The sequence below is a fragment of the Carcharodon carcharias genome, chromosome 14, assembly GCF_017639515.1.
Source record: "Carcharodon carcharias isolate sCarCar2 chromosome 14, sCarCar2.pri, whole genome shotgun sequence".
In the NCBI taxonomy this organism is placed as follows: Eukaryota; Metazoa; Chordata; class Chondrichthyes; order Lamniformes; family Lamnidae; genus Carcharodon; species Carcharodon carcharias.
In genome coordinates this window covers 8,352,357-8,365,109 of record NC_054480.1, presented here as the reverse complement: position 1 = coordinate 8,365,109, position 12,753 = coordinate 8,352,357, and the positions used below count along the sequence as shown (strand labels likewise).

Here is a 12,753-nt window from a genome sequence, read left to right as displayed (position 1 = left end):
AATGGTAGGTGAGTGGTAGGTGAGTGGTAGGTGAGTGGGTGGGTGTGTGGGTGGGTGAGTGGGTGGGTGAGTGGGTGGGTGAGTGGTAGGTGAGTGGGTGGGTGAGTGGGTGGGTGAGTAGTAGGTGAGTGGTAGGTGAGTGGGTGGGTGAGAGTGAGTGGGTGGGTGGGTGGTAGGTGAGTGGGTGGGTGGGTGGGTGGGTGAGTGGTGGGTGGTAGGTGAGTGGGTAGGTGAGTGGGTGGGTGAGTGGGTAGGTGAGTGGGTGGGTGAGTGGGTGGGTGAGTGGGTGGGTGGTGGGTGGTAGGTGAGTGGGTGGGTGAGTGGGTGGGTGAGTGGGTGGGTGGGTGGGTGGGTGGGTGGTAGGTGAGTGGGTGGGTGAGTGGGTGGACGGGTGGGCAGAATGTGGATGCTAGCTCTCACTCTGAATTTACTGTGGGCTCCAGTCAGCCTGATGGGCCCCAACAGCCAGTGGCGAGGAGCAGACAGTCCACGTGGGCACTACCACCGTGTCCAGCATGGACAGTGCAGCTACACCTTTGTACTTCCGGACCCGGGCCACTGTAGAGCCAGTGGGGAGCAGCGTGACACCAATGCCCTCCAGCGGGATGCCCCACCCAGTGAGCCCAATACCTCCCTCCAGAAACTCCGCCATCTGGAGACAGCCACAGAGAACAACACTCAGTGGCTTCAGAAGGTAAGATTCACATCCAGCATTTCTTGTTTCATTCTCTCCTGGCAAGTGTGTATCACTGGCAGGGTCTCCGTTTATCATTCATCCACAGCTGCCCTGAGAAGGTGCTGGTTGGTTTTCTTCTTGAACGGCTGCTGTCTGTGTGGCGATGGTCTTGATACTCTTTGTGGCGATTTGGTACATCCAAGTGGTTTGCTGGACAGTTAAGAGTTAATCATGTTGGTGTGGGACTGGAGTCACATATAAACCCAGACTGGGTAAGGGTGGTGCACTCCACTGCGGTACTGACCGAGCGCTGCACTGTCAGGCGAGATGTTTACCTGAGGCCCCCTCTGTCTTCTCAGTCATGAACGATCCCATGGTGCTATTTGGGAGAGTTTCGAGGTTTTCTCCCCAGTGCCCTGGCCAATATTTATCCCTCAATCAACGTCGGTAAAGGACTTGCTGCTCATTCCCATGGTGTTGTTTGTGGGATCTTGCTGTGCAAAAAATTGGCTGCTGTGTTTCCTACATCCCAACAGTGACAACGCTTTAAAGTTACTTCATTGTCTGTAAAACATTTCGGGAGGTCTGGTGGTCGTGAAAGGTGCTGCATAAATGCAAGTCTTTCTTTGGTGAATCCTTTGGGCTTTTGAGTAAGCTTCATGGCCACTTTTACTGACATGGTTTTTTTTAAAAAGAAACTAAATTCAAATTGTCAAGCCTGTTGTGCTGGGATTGAATTGGTGATGGATTATTAACCCAGCAACATAACCGACTGTAGCAGCAAACCCAGGGGCTGTGAGACCAGCCAGTGACTGTCCGATTGGAATATTAGGGCGCCTGGGGCTTCACTAAATGGTGCAGAAAGGGAGGTACTCGGGGTGAGTTTGAGGAGGGAAATTGATGCTGTCTCTCGATGTGGGGGTTCGGTGGGGAATATGTGTCAGTGTGTCACTCCCAGCTCACTCCAGGGAGGGAGAGATGTGTTTCAGATCCACCCTGAGTCTAGCTGGCATCATAACTCTGCTCTCAGGGATTTCCCGGACTGCTCCTTCTGGAGAACCTATTTAAGGCGACAGTTACGGGGGAGATTAGTCGGTCCTTGTCTCTCTCTGAATCCTGTTTATGGTCCGTAACATCCATTCTGGGGGATACCCCCGGAGAGGGTGGTGGGGGGGAGGCGTTGGTGGGCTGGGGGGTGGGAGGTGGTGGTGCTCCAACGATGCACTCCTACCCCTCACCTCCCCCTTACCCCTCCCAATGGAGGTCCCCAAGTGAAGACAGCACAGCAATAGCCTGGGATGTTCAAACTTCCGCTGGGTACTTGACCTGCGCTGGGAACCATCCGAATCTCCGATTTCAATCACAGATGGCGTGCGGTTCTGACTGTTTTACACTGTAACCAACCAGAAGAGTTAAAACCACTTCTAACTTCTGGGTAACACTAGTCCTGACCCACCCTGCCCCCCAACCCCCTACTGGAATCCCCTCACCCCCATCCCCCCCAATCTCCCCCCAACAACACTACCCTCCCAGGCCTCCCAACCACCCCCCCAATACCCCATGGGACCCCTGACTGTCTGTCCCTCACACCCTTGACCCCTCACAATACCCCTGACTACTCCTCCATGCACCCCCCCCACACCGACTACACCCCCACCTCCCCCCACAACACTCTCCCCCCGACTATCCCCCACCCACCCCGACTTACCCCACCCACCCCTGACTACCCTCCCCGCACCCCCCCCCCACTGACCACCCAACCCCCCTCATTGACCACCCAACCTCCCCCCCCAACTGACCACCTGCCTCACTGACCAACCAACCACCCCGAACTGACCAGCACCCCCACTAACCGAGCCCCCCCCACCCCCCCCACTAACCACTCGGTCCTCCTCCGTGCTGACCGCACCCCACCCCTCCTCTAACCCCCAGTGTCCAGCCCCGACTGCCAGACCACCCTGCCCCCCGCACCAATCCTGCCTACTTACCCAATACACTTACCTTCTCCCTGTCTTCTCAAAGTGGCTGGAGCTTTAAACCTACCTGCTTCACAGCAGCTGGTCCATAAAATAAAGGCATGTGGCTTTCATACCTCCGACTCTGCTCTGCTCGATAAAAGGTTGCGGGGCATCTCTCTCACTGGCCCAAGTTGGGATGTTGGGTGAGAAAGGTGCAGCTATATTTCGAGGTAAGTAACTAGGAGCGGAGTGACAATCTAGCTGCGATTGCCGACCTGCAGCAGTTACAACCAAATACCTTTCGGTTTGATTTTTCCAGTAGGGAGTTAATATTTTTAAACGGATAAAATCTTTAGTTGGGAAATTTCACATCTCACAGCTCAGCACAGAACCAGAAGCCAAGTGTTCTCAAGGCAAAGGCTTCAGTCTTCAACACCACACAGGGAGTTAAAATCAACCCAAACCGCGAAGCCTGTCTTTCTGATGTGAGGCATAAGCCTCGTTACGCAGCTTATTGGGACCATATTCTGAGCTTCTTGTCCCCAGTGTCCCAGGAGTCCTGTAGCATCTTGCCTCCGGTCACCAACCGTTCACGTCCCACTCAAGAGACTTTCACACCAAAACCTGGGGCTGACACTCCCGAGTGCAGAGCTGAGGGGGTGCTGCATTGTCAGAGGTGCCGTTCCTCAGAAAAGATGTTAAAACGAGGTCCCATCTGCCCTCTCAGGTGGATGGAAAAGACCCCATGGCACTATCTGGGAGAAGTGCGGGGGAGAACTCCCTGGTTCCCTCAGCCACCATTTATCCAATAACCAATGTCACTGAAAAGGAAAGTTGCAGAACACCAGTTGAGATCATGAAGAGTTTTCTCTTTTTGCTGTTTTTTTCTTGCCCTCCTGGTTAATTATCGCTCTGCTTAATGCCGTCCCGATTAAATACCCCGCCTGTTGTAACGTTACCCTACGGTTAAATCCCCGCTTCCCTGGATAAACCCAATCTTTCTCATTTGATTCCTCCTGGTTTAGATCCCTGGGCCCCTCGAGCCTACTCCACCACACAATACCATCACGTCTGATCTTCTGCCACAACTCCATCTTCCTGCATTATCCCCACATCCCTCGATTCCCGTAATTCCCAAAAAATCTATCAGTCTCTGTCCTGCAAATATTCAACGATGGAGCAGCCACATCTTCTCTGGGGGAAGAGAATTCCAAAGGGCTGAATTTTGCCCTTGACGGGTGGGCGGGGCTGACCGACTCGGCGGGTGGCAGGGAGCCAATCGCCGCCGCCGAAATGGGTGGGCCTTTAAGTGGGCGGGCCAGTTAAGGCCCACCCAGTGTGATACCCAGCGGGAAGCGCTATGTGCTCCCTGTGAGGGGGGGTGGGGGAGGGATTCCCCAACTGTGAGAGTGCGCTCTTTCACACATGCACGCGAAAAAGCACACATCTCACTGCGGCTAAGTGCAGCCTCAGGGAGGTCGCTGAAAGGCTGTGAAAGTTCAACACTAGAAAAATAAAAAAAAATCATTAACATGTCCCCCTCATGCGAAAATGTCACACGAGATGGGACGTGTTAATAAAGTACACAGAAACTTTACGAAACTTTTTTTAAATCCGAACTCAAACCTCATCCCGTCACTGGATGAGGTTTGTTGAAAAAAAATCACCTACCCACCTACACATTGGGCCTGTGCATCGAGCCAGAGTCCGCACGGGCTCCTCAAAAGCGTCATCAATTGCTGATTTACTGGCCTTAACAAGGCCTTTAATTAATGGCAGGCGTGCATCGTGCTGCATAGCGCTTGCACGCCAACCTAAACATCGCGATGCCGCGCACTGACATCGGGACGCTCGCGTGACATTTTAAGCACTGAGGTGTGGGCTCCAGCACCCACACGTCAGCCAGAACATTCCGCCCAAAGATTCAGAGCATTTTGAGGGAAGGAATTTCTCATCTCAGTCCTAACTGAGATGTGCCCCCGTATTCTAGATCTCCCACCCAAAGGGGGGAGCCATTTCTGTGTTCACCCTGTCAAACCCTTGAGGAATGTTTCGGTGAGGTCACCTCTCATTCTCCTAACCCCTGGCGCCTGAACCTAGTCTGCTCAGTTTGGCCTCAAGGTTCTGTCTGAGAAATATTCACAGAAAAACCTCGATGGCAAAAGGCCAATTTTCCCTCCTCCACCCGGAGGTATCAGCCAATCTTTCTGGCCTAAATCTGTACCAGGGGCCTAGCAATAGGAGGTTTAGGCAGAGGGCGATCACTGGCTGCCACCCACAATCAGCCCCTCGGCCTAGGTGATCCTTTGCGAAAGGTACAAGGAGGAAGAAGCTTTCTGCTTTAGTCCACCAGTAAATTGGTGACCAGAGAACATGGGGGTAAGAAGCATTGGGAGAATATGTTTTTTATGGGCTGTTGAGATAAAAACAAGTGGTGCAAAATGACACATTCCTCATCATTTGTGCCTAAACTTAGCTGAAGCTCCCCGGCTTCTCAAGTGTCCGTGTGGATGTTACTTACTCTCTGCAGGTCGCATCCTTCCCAATGGTCTGTTAGATCCAGCATCTACTTTAAACACACCTTCCTGAATCACACACCCCCACCCACTACTCCATGGTCACCCCCCCCCCCCCCACTGTGCAGAGTGTGCCAGGGACAGAAAGACGGCCACTGTGCCTCAGACATGGGGGCGGTGAATGAAGGGGGGGGGGGTTGCAGATGGATCGAGAGAGCCTAACAGCTGAAGATTGAGGGGCAGACAGAAGTGTAGGAATGGACCATCTAAAGGATTAGGAATGGGCGGAGTAGGTGGGGGAGATGCTTAATTCCGCAACCGATAGTGGAATTGATTAAATACTGACCCTGATTGAGACTTGAACACCAACATAACAACAACAACTTATGTTTATCTAGCACCTTTAATGTAGTAAAATATCCCATGGAGATTCGCAGGAGCATTATCAAACAGAATTTGACCACTGAGCCACACAAGGAGCTATTAGGGCTGATGACCAAAGGCTTGATCAGAAAGGCAGGTTTTAAAGAATGTCTTAAAGGGGAAGAGAGAGGTAGAGAGACACGAGAGGTATAGGGAGGGAATTCCAGAGTTTAGGGCCCAAATAGCCTAAAGCAATGGTGGAGTGATTAAAATCAGGGATGCTCAAGAGGTCAGAATTCGATGAGCTCAGAAATCTCAGAGGGTTAAAGAGCTGGAGGAGATTACAGAGATAGAGAGATTACAGAGATAGAGAGATTACAGAGATAGAGATTACAGAGATAGAGAGATTACAGAGATAGAGATTACCAGAGATAGGAGATTACAGAGATAGGAGATTACAGAGATAGAGAGATTACAGAGATAGAGATTACAGAGATAGAGAGATTACAGAGATAGAGATTACAGAGATAGGAGATTACAGAGAAAGAGAGATTACAGAGATAGAGAGATTACAGAGATAGGAGATTGCAGAGATAGAGAGATTACAGAGATAGAGAGATTACAGAGATAGAGAGATTACAGAGATAGGAGATTGCAGAGATATAGAGATTAGAGAGATTACAGGGATAGGAGATTACAGAGATAGAGATTACAGAGATAGAGAGATTACAGAGATAGAGAGATTACAGAGATAGGAGATTACAGAGATTACAGGGATAGGAGATTGCAGAGATAGAGAGATTACAGAGATAGAGATTACAGAGATAGAGAGATTACAGAGATAGCGATTACAGAGATAGAGAGATTACAGAGATAGAGAGATTACAGAGATAGGAGATTACAGCGATATAGAGATTAGAGAGATTACAGGGATAGGAGATTACAGAGATAGAGATTACAGAGATAGAGAGATTACAGAGATAGGAGATTGCAGAGATAGAGAGATTACAGAGATAGAGATTACAGAGATAGAGAGATTACAGAGATAGGAGAGTACAGAGATAGAGAGATTACAGAGATAGTGATTACAGAGATAGAGATTACCAAGATATAGAGGACCAAGGCCATGGCATAGTGGGATTTGAAAACAAGGATGATAATTGCAAACTTTTAAAATTGCCTGGCCAAATGTGTAGCCAGAGATGTGTTTGTATTTGTATGAACGCCTAGTATTAGACACAGAAAGCTCCTGCTGACAGTCTTTGATCTGGGTTCAGAAGTTGCAGAATTCTCATACTAAGTATTTGTAGAATGTGAGAGAATATGTGACAGTGTGCATGCAGGCACGGACTTTCAGTTGTAATTATTTTGTCCTGTGGAAACCCAGGAGCCTGCTCAAGGGGAGCTCAAACTCAGGATGGGGACTCCTCTCAGTCAGGAATCACCTCTCACACTGAAGGGCGCTGGATGGGAGTGTCTGCTCAACTCTGCTCAAACCAGCTCAGGATCCCTGAGAATATCACACAGGCCTGCCTTGGTTAAGCAGTGTGTGGCAGTTTGAGAAATTACACTGATCTAAATTAATGGGGAAAAGAGTTGGCCTGCGGAAGGGTCAGATGTGCTGTTTAATGGGAACCAGAGACAGCTCCACACTGGGATACAGAACAGTGTCAAAAGTACTGAGCTGGAATCTTCACAAAATACCTTGCCAATTCTAAATATAAATGGAGACGTTTTTAAGAACAATAAAATCCTTCAACTGTAAGCACACACACACACACAAAGAAAGAAGATTACAGTAAGGACCATCAAACTGGAGATTTACAGGGATTTCTGAATCCAGGAACCCCTCCAGCCAATCATCAAACTACCTGATCCTCGTACCCTGTCCCCCATGAGGTTCCACTGGAAAAACAGCAAAAGGAACGTGTGGGGTGCGGGGAGAGGGTGCCGGGGTGGGGGGTGAGGAGAGGGGGGCGGGGGGAGCGGTGGTGGGAGTAGTGGGGGAGGGTGGCAGGGATTGGGATTGGGTGTTTAGGTTGGGAAGGACAGCGTCACATTCACCTCGAGAGTAGTTGTTTGTTAAAAAGCACTGATGTAAATGAGAAACAAACCGACAGTCTGTGAAAGAGGGAAACTAATATGTCAAGAAAGAATTTACATTTCTATAGCACCTCTCAGGACCTCACATCATCCCAAGCCACTTTACAACTCATGAAATGGTGAAACTAGTCACTGAGTAATGTAGGAAATGTGGCAGCCAATTTGCACACAGACAGGTCCCACAAACAGCATTGAGATAAAGGGCCAGACAACCTCTTTTAGAGATAAATATTAGTGTAGATAGGAGGGAGAACTCCTCTGCTCTTCTAGCACTGCAGAGGATCTTTAATATCCACCTGAGGGGGCAGGCAGGACCAGGGTTTACTATTCTCAACTCAAAAATGGCACCTCTGGCAGTGCTGCACTCCCTCATACTGCACGGAGAGCCTCAGCTCACTCTAAGCTTTCTGACTCGGAGGTGACAACACCACCAACTGAGTCACTGCTGACACAAGTGCAACATAATACTTGAAAATAGGAAGTGAGAGAAGTCTTAGTCTTAGGGTAAGAAGCCAGAGGCAGATTAATTGACCTTTCAGAGATGCCCTCCAAGGCCACAACCAGGTGCATAGGGGTAAAAGTTGAGGAGGCGATGGGTCTCTTCTGGTGGGTTCAGGTCTGTTTGGGTCCTTTCGTCTCCCCAGTTGCTCTCTCTACTGCCTGAAAGCACTGCATTTAGTTACTGTACTTTACCCAATCCTCCAGTATGTCACTCGAGGATGGAAAGATCTTGCATTCCTGTTAACACCTTTCACATCCTTAGCATTTCACAGCGAATGAACAGAGGAACAGGAGGAGGCCATTCAGCCCCTCGAGCCTGCTCTGCAATTCGATTAGGTCATGGCTGATCTGTGACTAAACTCAATTGGTTCTTAACCCTCCTTACCCTAATCTCGGAAAAAGATGAATGAGTTTTGAAGTGTCGTTGTCATAGGCAATTGCAGATAATGGGCGGAGAAAGTTTCTTCCCAGGCCCCACATGTTATCAGGAAGAGGTCCACTCAGTGCTTTTTCTGGCCTCTTTATTAGTTGCCTTCCAATGAGAGGAAAATTTTTGACCAGCTCGTGTTTTCAGGCAGGAGTAGGAGAGGTTTGTGATGAGGGAGGTACACCACATCAGAGAGTGCGAGGGCAGTTACATGGAGAGGCTTTGCACTGTGAGATGCGAGTGGGTTAAGCAACCTGACTGGTGTTGTGTCCGCTCTGTGAGCTTCACTTTGCGATACTGATTGATCCAAAACAAGATCAACACCCAATCTGAGGGCTTAACCAGAGTGTTAAACAGCTCCAAGAGCCTGTAGTTTGTATTCCGCTCATGATGTGTGTAATATCCGGACTGACACAGGCTCAGTTTTTAAAAATGGTTTGCAAGTCGCTCATGAAACTTTCAATTCTGAGACTGCAAACTGGAAAGACGCAATGAGCAACTGTGTGTGCAAGGCCACGGAGAATGAGACTTAACATGGGGAGACCATTGAACCCCTCGAGTCTGTAACGCCATTCAATAGGGCTGATCTGTATCTTAACTCCATTCACCTGCATTATCCCCATATTCTTTCTTACCCGAGTCTGGCAAAAGCATCAATCTCAGATTTAAAATTATTAATTGAGCGCTGGCATCTACTGATTCTTGTGGGAGAGAGTTTCATATTTTTACCACTCTTTGTGTGAAGAAAATGTTTCCAAAATTCTCTCTGGAATGGCTGGACTGTGATTTTAATGTAGTGACCTTTTGTCCCAGACTCCCCAATCAGTGGGAAATGTTTCTCTCTATCTCTGTTGTCAATCGCTTTTAAGATCTTAAAAACCTCAATCAAATCATCACTTAACCTTTGATATTCTAAGCAGAGGGAAAGAGAAGAAACGAAAGAGGTGAAAAAGAAGATGAAGCAGAAGAGGATAGGGAAGGGAGGAAAAAGAAGATAGAAGCAAGTGGATCAGACTCTGACGGGGAATAATGCAGCATCTGGCCCTGGGATCTGTTCCTGCATCAATTTGTTTCATTCATTCATTGGATGTGGGCATTGCTGGCTAGGCCAGCATTTATTGCCCATCCCCAATTGCCCTTGGTGGTGAGCTGCCTTCTTGAACTGCTGCAGTCCATGTGGTGTAGGTACACCCACAGTGCTGTTAGGAAGGGAGTTCCAGGATTTTGACCCAGTGACAGTGAAGGAACAGCGATATATTTCCAAGTCAGGATGGTGAGTGATTTGGAGGGGAACTTCCAGGTGGTGGTGTTCCCATCTATCTGCTGCCCTTGTACTCCTAGATGGTAGTGGTCATATATTTGGAAGGTGCTGACGAAGGAGCCTTGGTGAGTTGCTGCAGTGCATCTTGTAGATAGTACACACCCTGCTGCTACTGTGCGTTGGTGGTGGAGGGAGTGAATGTTTGTGGATGTGGTGCCAATCAAGCGGGGCTGCTTTGTCCTGTCTGTGATAAGAGCTGTCAGTGGTGAATTGAACCTGTTACAACAAATAACTGACCTGCTTTGGCGCTCAGATCATTGTCTTTTGGCACTGATACCATCAAGATGTAGATAACAAACATAGTTTGACACATTTATAGGGAAGCTAGATAATAACACATGGTATTCACCAGGCCTGATGTGAGACAGGTGTTAGGTTTTCCTACTGCTCAGATTCAACCAGTTGACAACTGACACTTAACCCTTTAATGGGCAGCAGAAATATTAAAACCAAACATTGCCACTTGTTTCCACTTGTGACGGAGACCGAAACCAGGGCTCATAAATATAAAGTAGTCGCTAATAAATCCAATAGGGAATTCAGGAGGAGCTCCTTTACTTGGGGATTGGTTAGAATGTGGAACTTGCTAGCACAGGGAGTGGCTAAGGTGAATAGCATAGATACTATTAAAGGAGAAGTGAGATGAACACATGAGCGAGAAAGAAATAGAGGATCTGTTGATGGGGTGAGATGAAGCAGGGTGGGAGGAGGTTCATGGGGGGAGCATATGCGCAACATGAGCCAGTTGGGCTGAATGGTCTGCTTCTGAGCAATAAACTCAATGTAATTCTATGTGATCAACAGCATCCATACAGGCATTGCTGAGGGGCCCTGGTTCCTCAGTGAAATAGTGCTGATCAGTCACATTTCTTCGGCTTGCAGGGGAGGCTAAAACTAGAGGTCATGAATATGATAATCATTAATAAACCTGAGATCCCTGTGTTCTTCCAGTACTAACCTCTAGTGTATCCCCGATTACTTTCCCTCCATTATTGGCAGCCATGCCCTCAGCTATCTGGGACTAAGCTTTCAAATTCCCTCCCTAAGCCTCTCCCCCTCTTTTTCATCCTTTAAGACACCCCATTACATCAACCTCTTTGGCTAAGCTTTCGGTTTTTGTCCTAATGTTGCTCAGTATCAAATTTGTTTATTAAAAGTCCTTTGCAGCTCCTTGGGTTTCAATGCTTGGTTAGCCATACAAGTGCCTCCAAGTCAGAGAGCTGTACGTTTAATATCGCCACTGTCTGGAGCTCCTCAACTGGGCTGATGTTCTGCTTCACACTGAGGGTCTTTCAGGTGAGGTGTTAAACCCCTCAAATGGATGTAAACAAAAGAGATCCCATGGCACTAAGCATCAGGGCTTTCATCAGCAAAACTATTTGTAGGAGCTGGCTGTGCACAAATTGGCTGTTACATTTCCAACATTACACCAGTGACCACACTTCAAAAGTATTTCATTGGCTGTGAAATGCTTTGGGGCTTCCTGAGGTCCTGAAAGGTGCTTTGGAAAAGCAAATCTTTTTTTTTTCTCTTGTATGAATAGTAACACATCTTTCCCCAGAGTGGAGGAACAGAATTACATCATCAGTGGGCATGGCAACAGATTGGACACTAGAGAGAGGTTTTCAATGCTCCTTTGAACGACTTAATTACTATTACTAGAATGCTTCCAGGGATGAATAATCTCAGTTACACAGAGGAAACAGAGAAACAGGAGTTGTTCCCCTTACAATAAGGGAGGTGAAGAGGGTGGATTTCATAGTGTTCAAAATCTTGAACCTTTTTGGTAGAGCAAATCAGAAGGAATTGTCTCCAGTGACAGAAGGGCTGGTAACTGGGAGATGCAGATTTAATGTTTTTGGCAAAAGAGTCAGAAATGACATGAGGAAACAGTTTTTTTTTAATTTTAATGATCTGGAATGCTCTGTCTCAAATGATGGTGGAATAATAACTTTCAAAAGAGAATGCTTGAAAAATAAATTATAAATGTGGAGAGAGAGCAGGAGAGAGGGACTAATCAGATGGCTGTTACAAATAGTTGGCACAGGCACGATGGGCCGATGTGCTGTTTCATTCTATGATTTTATGTTATAAATCAGGTGCAGTGAAGGGAGTACAGTGTTTACCCTCTGTGTAGTTCCTTGACTCTTTAATTTACAGTGTACATAAAAAATATAATGGAGAAAATTTATAAATATACTTTCACGTAAGCTTCACTCACAAGCTTTGCCTTCTCTCCCCAAAGTATACCGAGGCCTTAAAATGCCACAACCCACGTTGTTAATGCAAATGTTTAATGGTTATTGACTTCTTGCCAATTTAAGCCACTGCTTGTTTTAACCATGGATTTTTAAAGTTTGCTGATTATAATTTAAATCTAATCTTTCAGTTAAATGGCATCCTTAAGTTGAACATCAGATAAAAGGCTCTCACCCAGACCTCAGTCGGATGGTAATTCTCTAATCTTATTCCTGGGAAAGGAAGGGGTCCTGCTCTGTTTGAAAGGAGAACATGCTTGGGAAGACATATTTCAGGCACGGATTCCGGTCCTTGTTTGCATTTAATGTTCGTCGCTGTTTGCTCTGCTTCCTGCACTGCGTCCAATCAAGCTGCTTCAGACAGCGCAAATCAGTTTGATTGGTGGGAAGACAGCCTCCAGCCCTGCCGGGCTCCTCCCATCCCACAGACTAAATAGAAGCAGGGTTATTTCCTGATGAATTATGTATCAGGAATCTGCCATTACCAGTTGATTTGCTAATCATACCCAATAGTGCAACGTGATGGAGAATGGCTTCAGTTATCCTAGTAGTTCTGGGATAATTCACGAGAACATAAGGAATAGGAGCAGGAGAAGGCCATTCGGCCCTTCGAGTCTACTCCACCATTCA

General features: G+C 47.6%; 1 protein-coding gene across 1 annotated transcript in view; it reads left to right on the top strand.

Annotated features, from left to right (window-relative positions):
* The first annotated feature begins 400 nt into the window (after nucleotides 1-400).
* Nucleotides 401-12,753, top strand: part of LOC121286889 (angiopoietin-1-like) — a 154,957-nt gene continuing 142,604 nt past the window's right edge. The window contains exon 1 of the mRNA XM_041204112.1: nucleotides 401-694. Coding sequence (XP_041060046.1) covers nucleotides 401-694 — 294 coding nt within the window. The remainder of the gene's footprint in view (nucleotides 695-12,753) is intronic.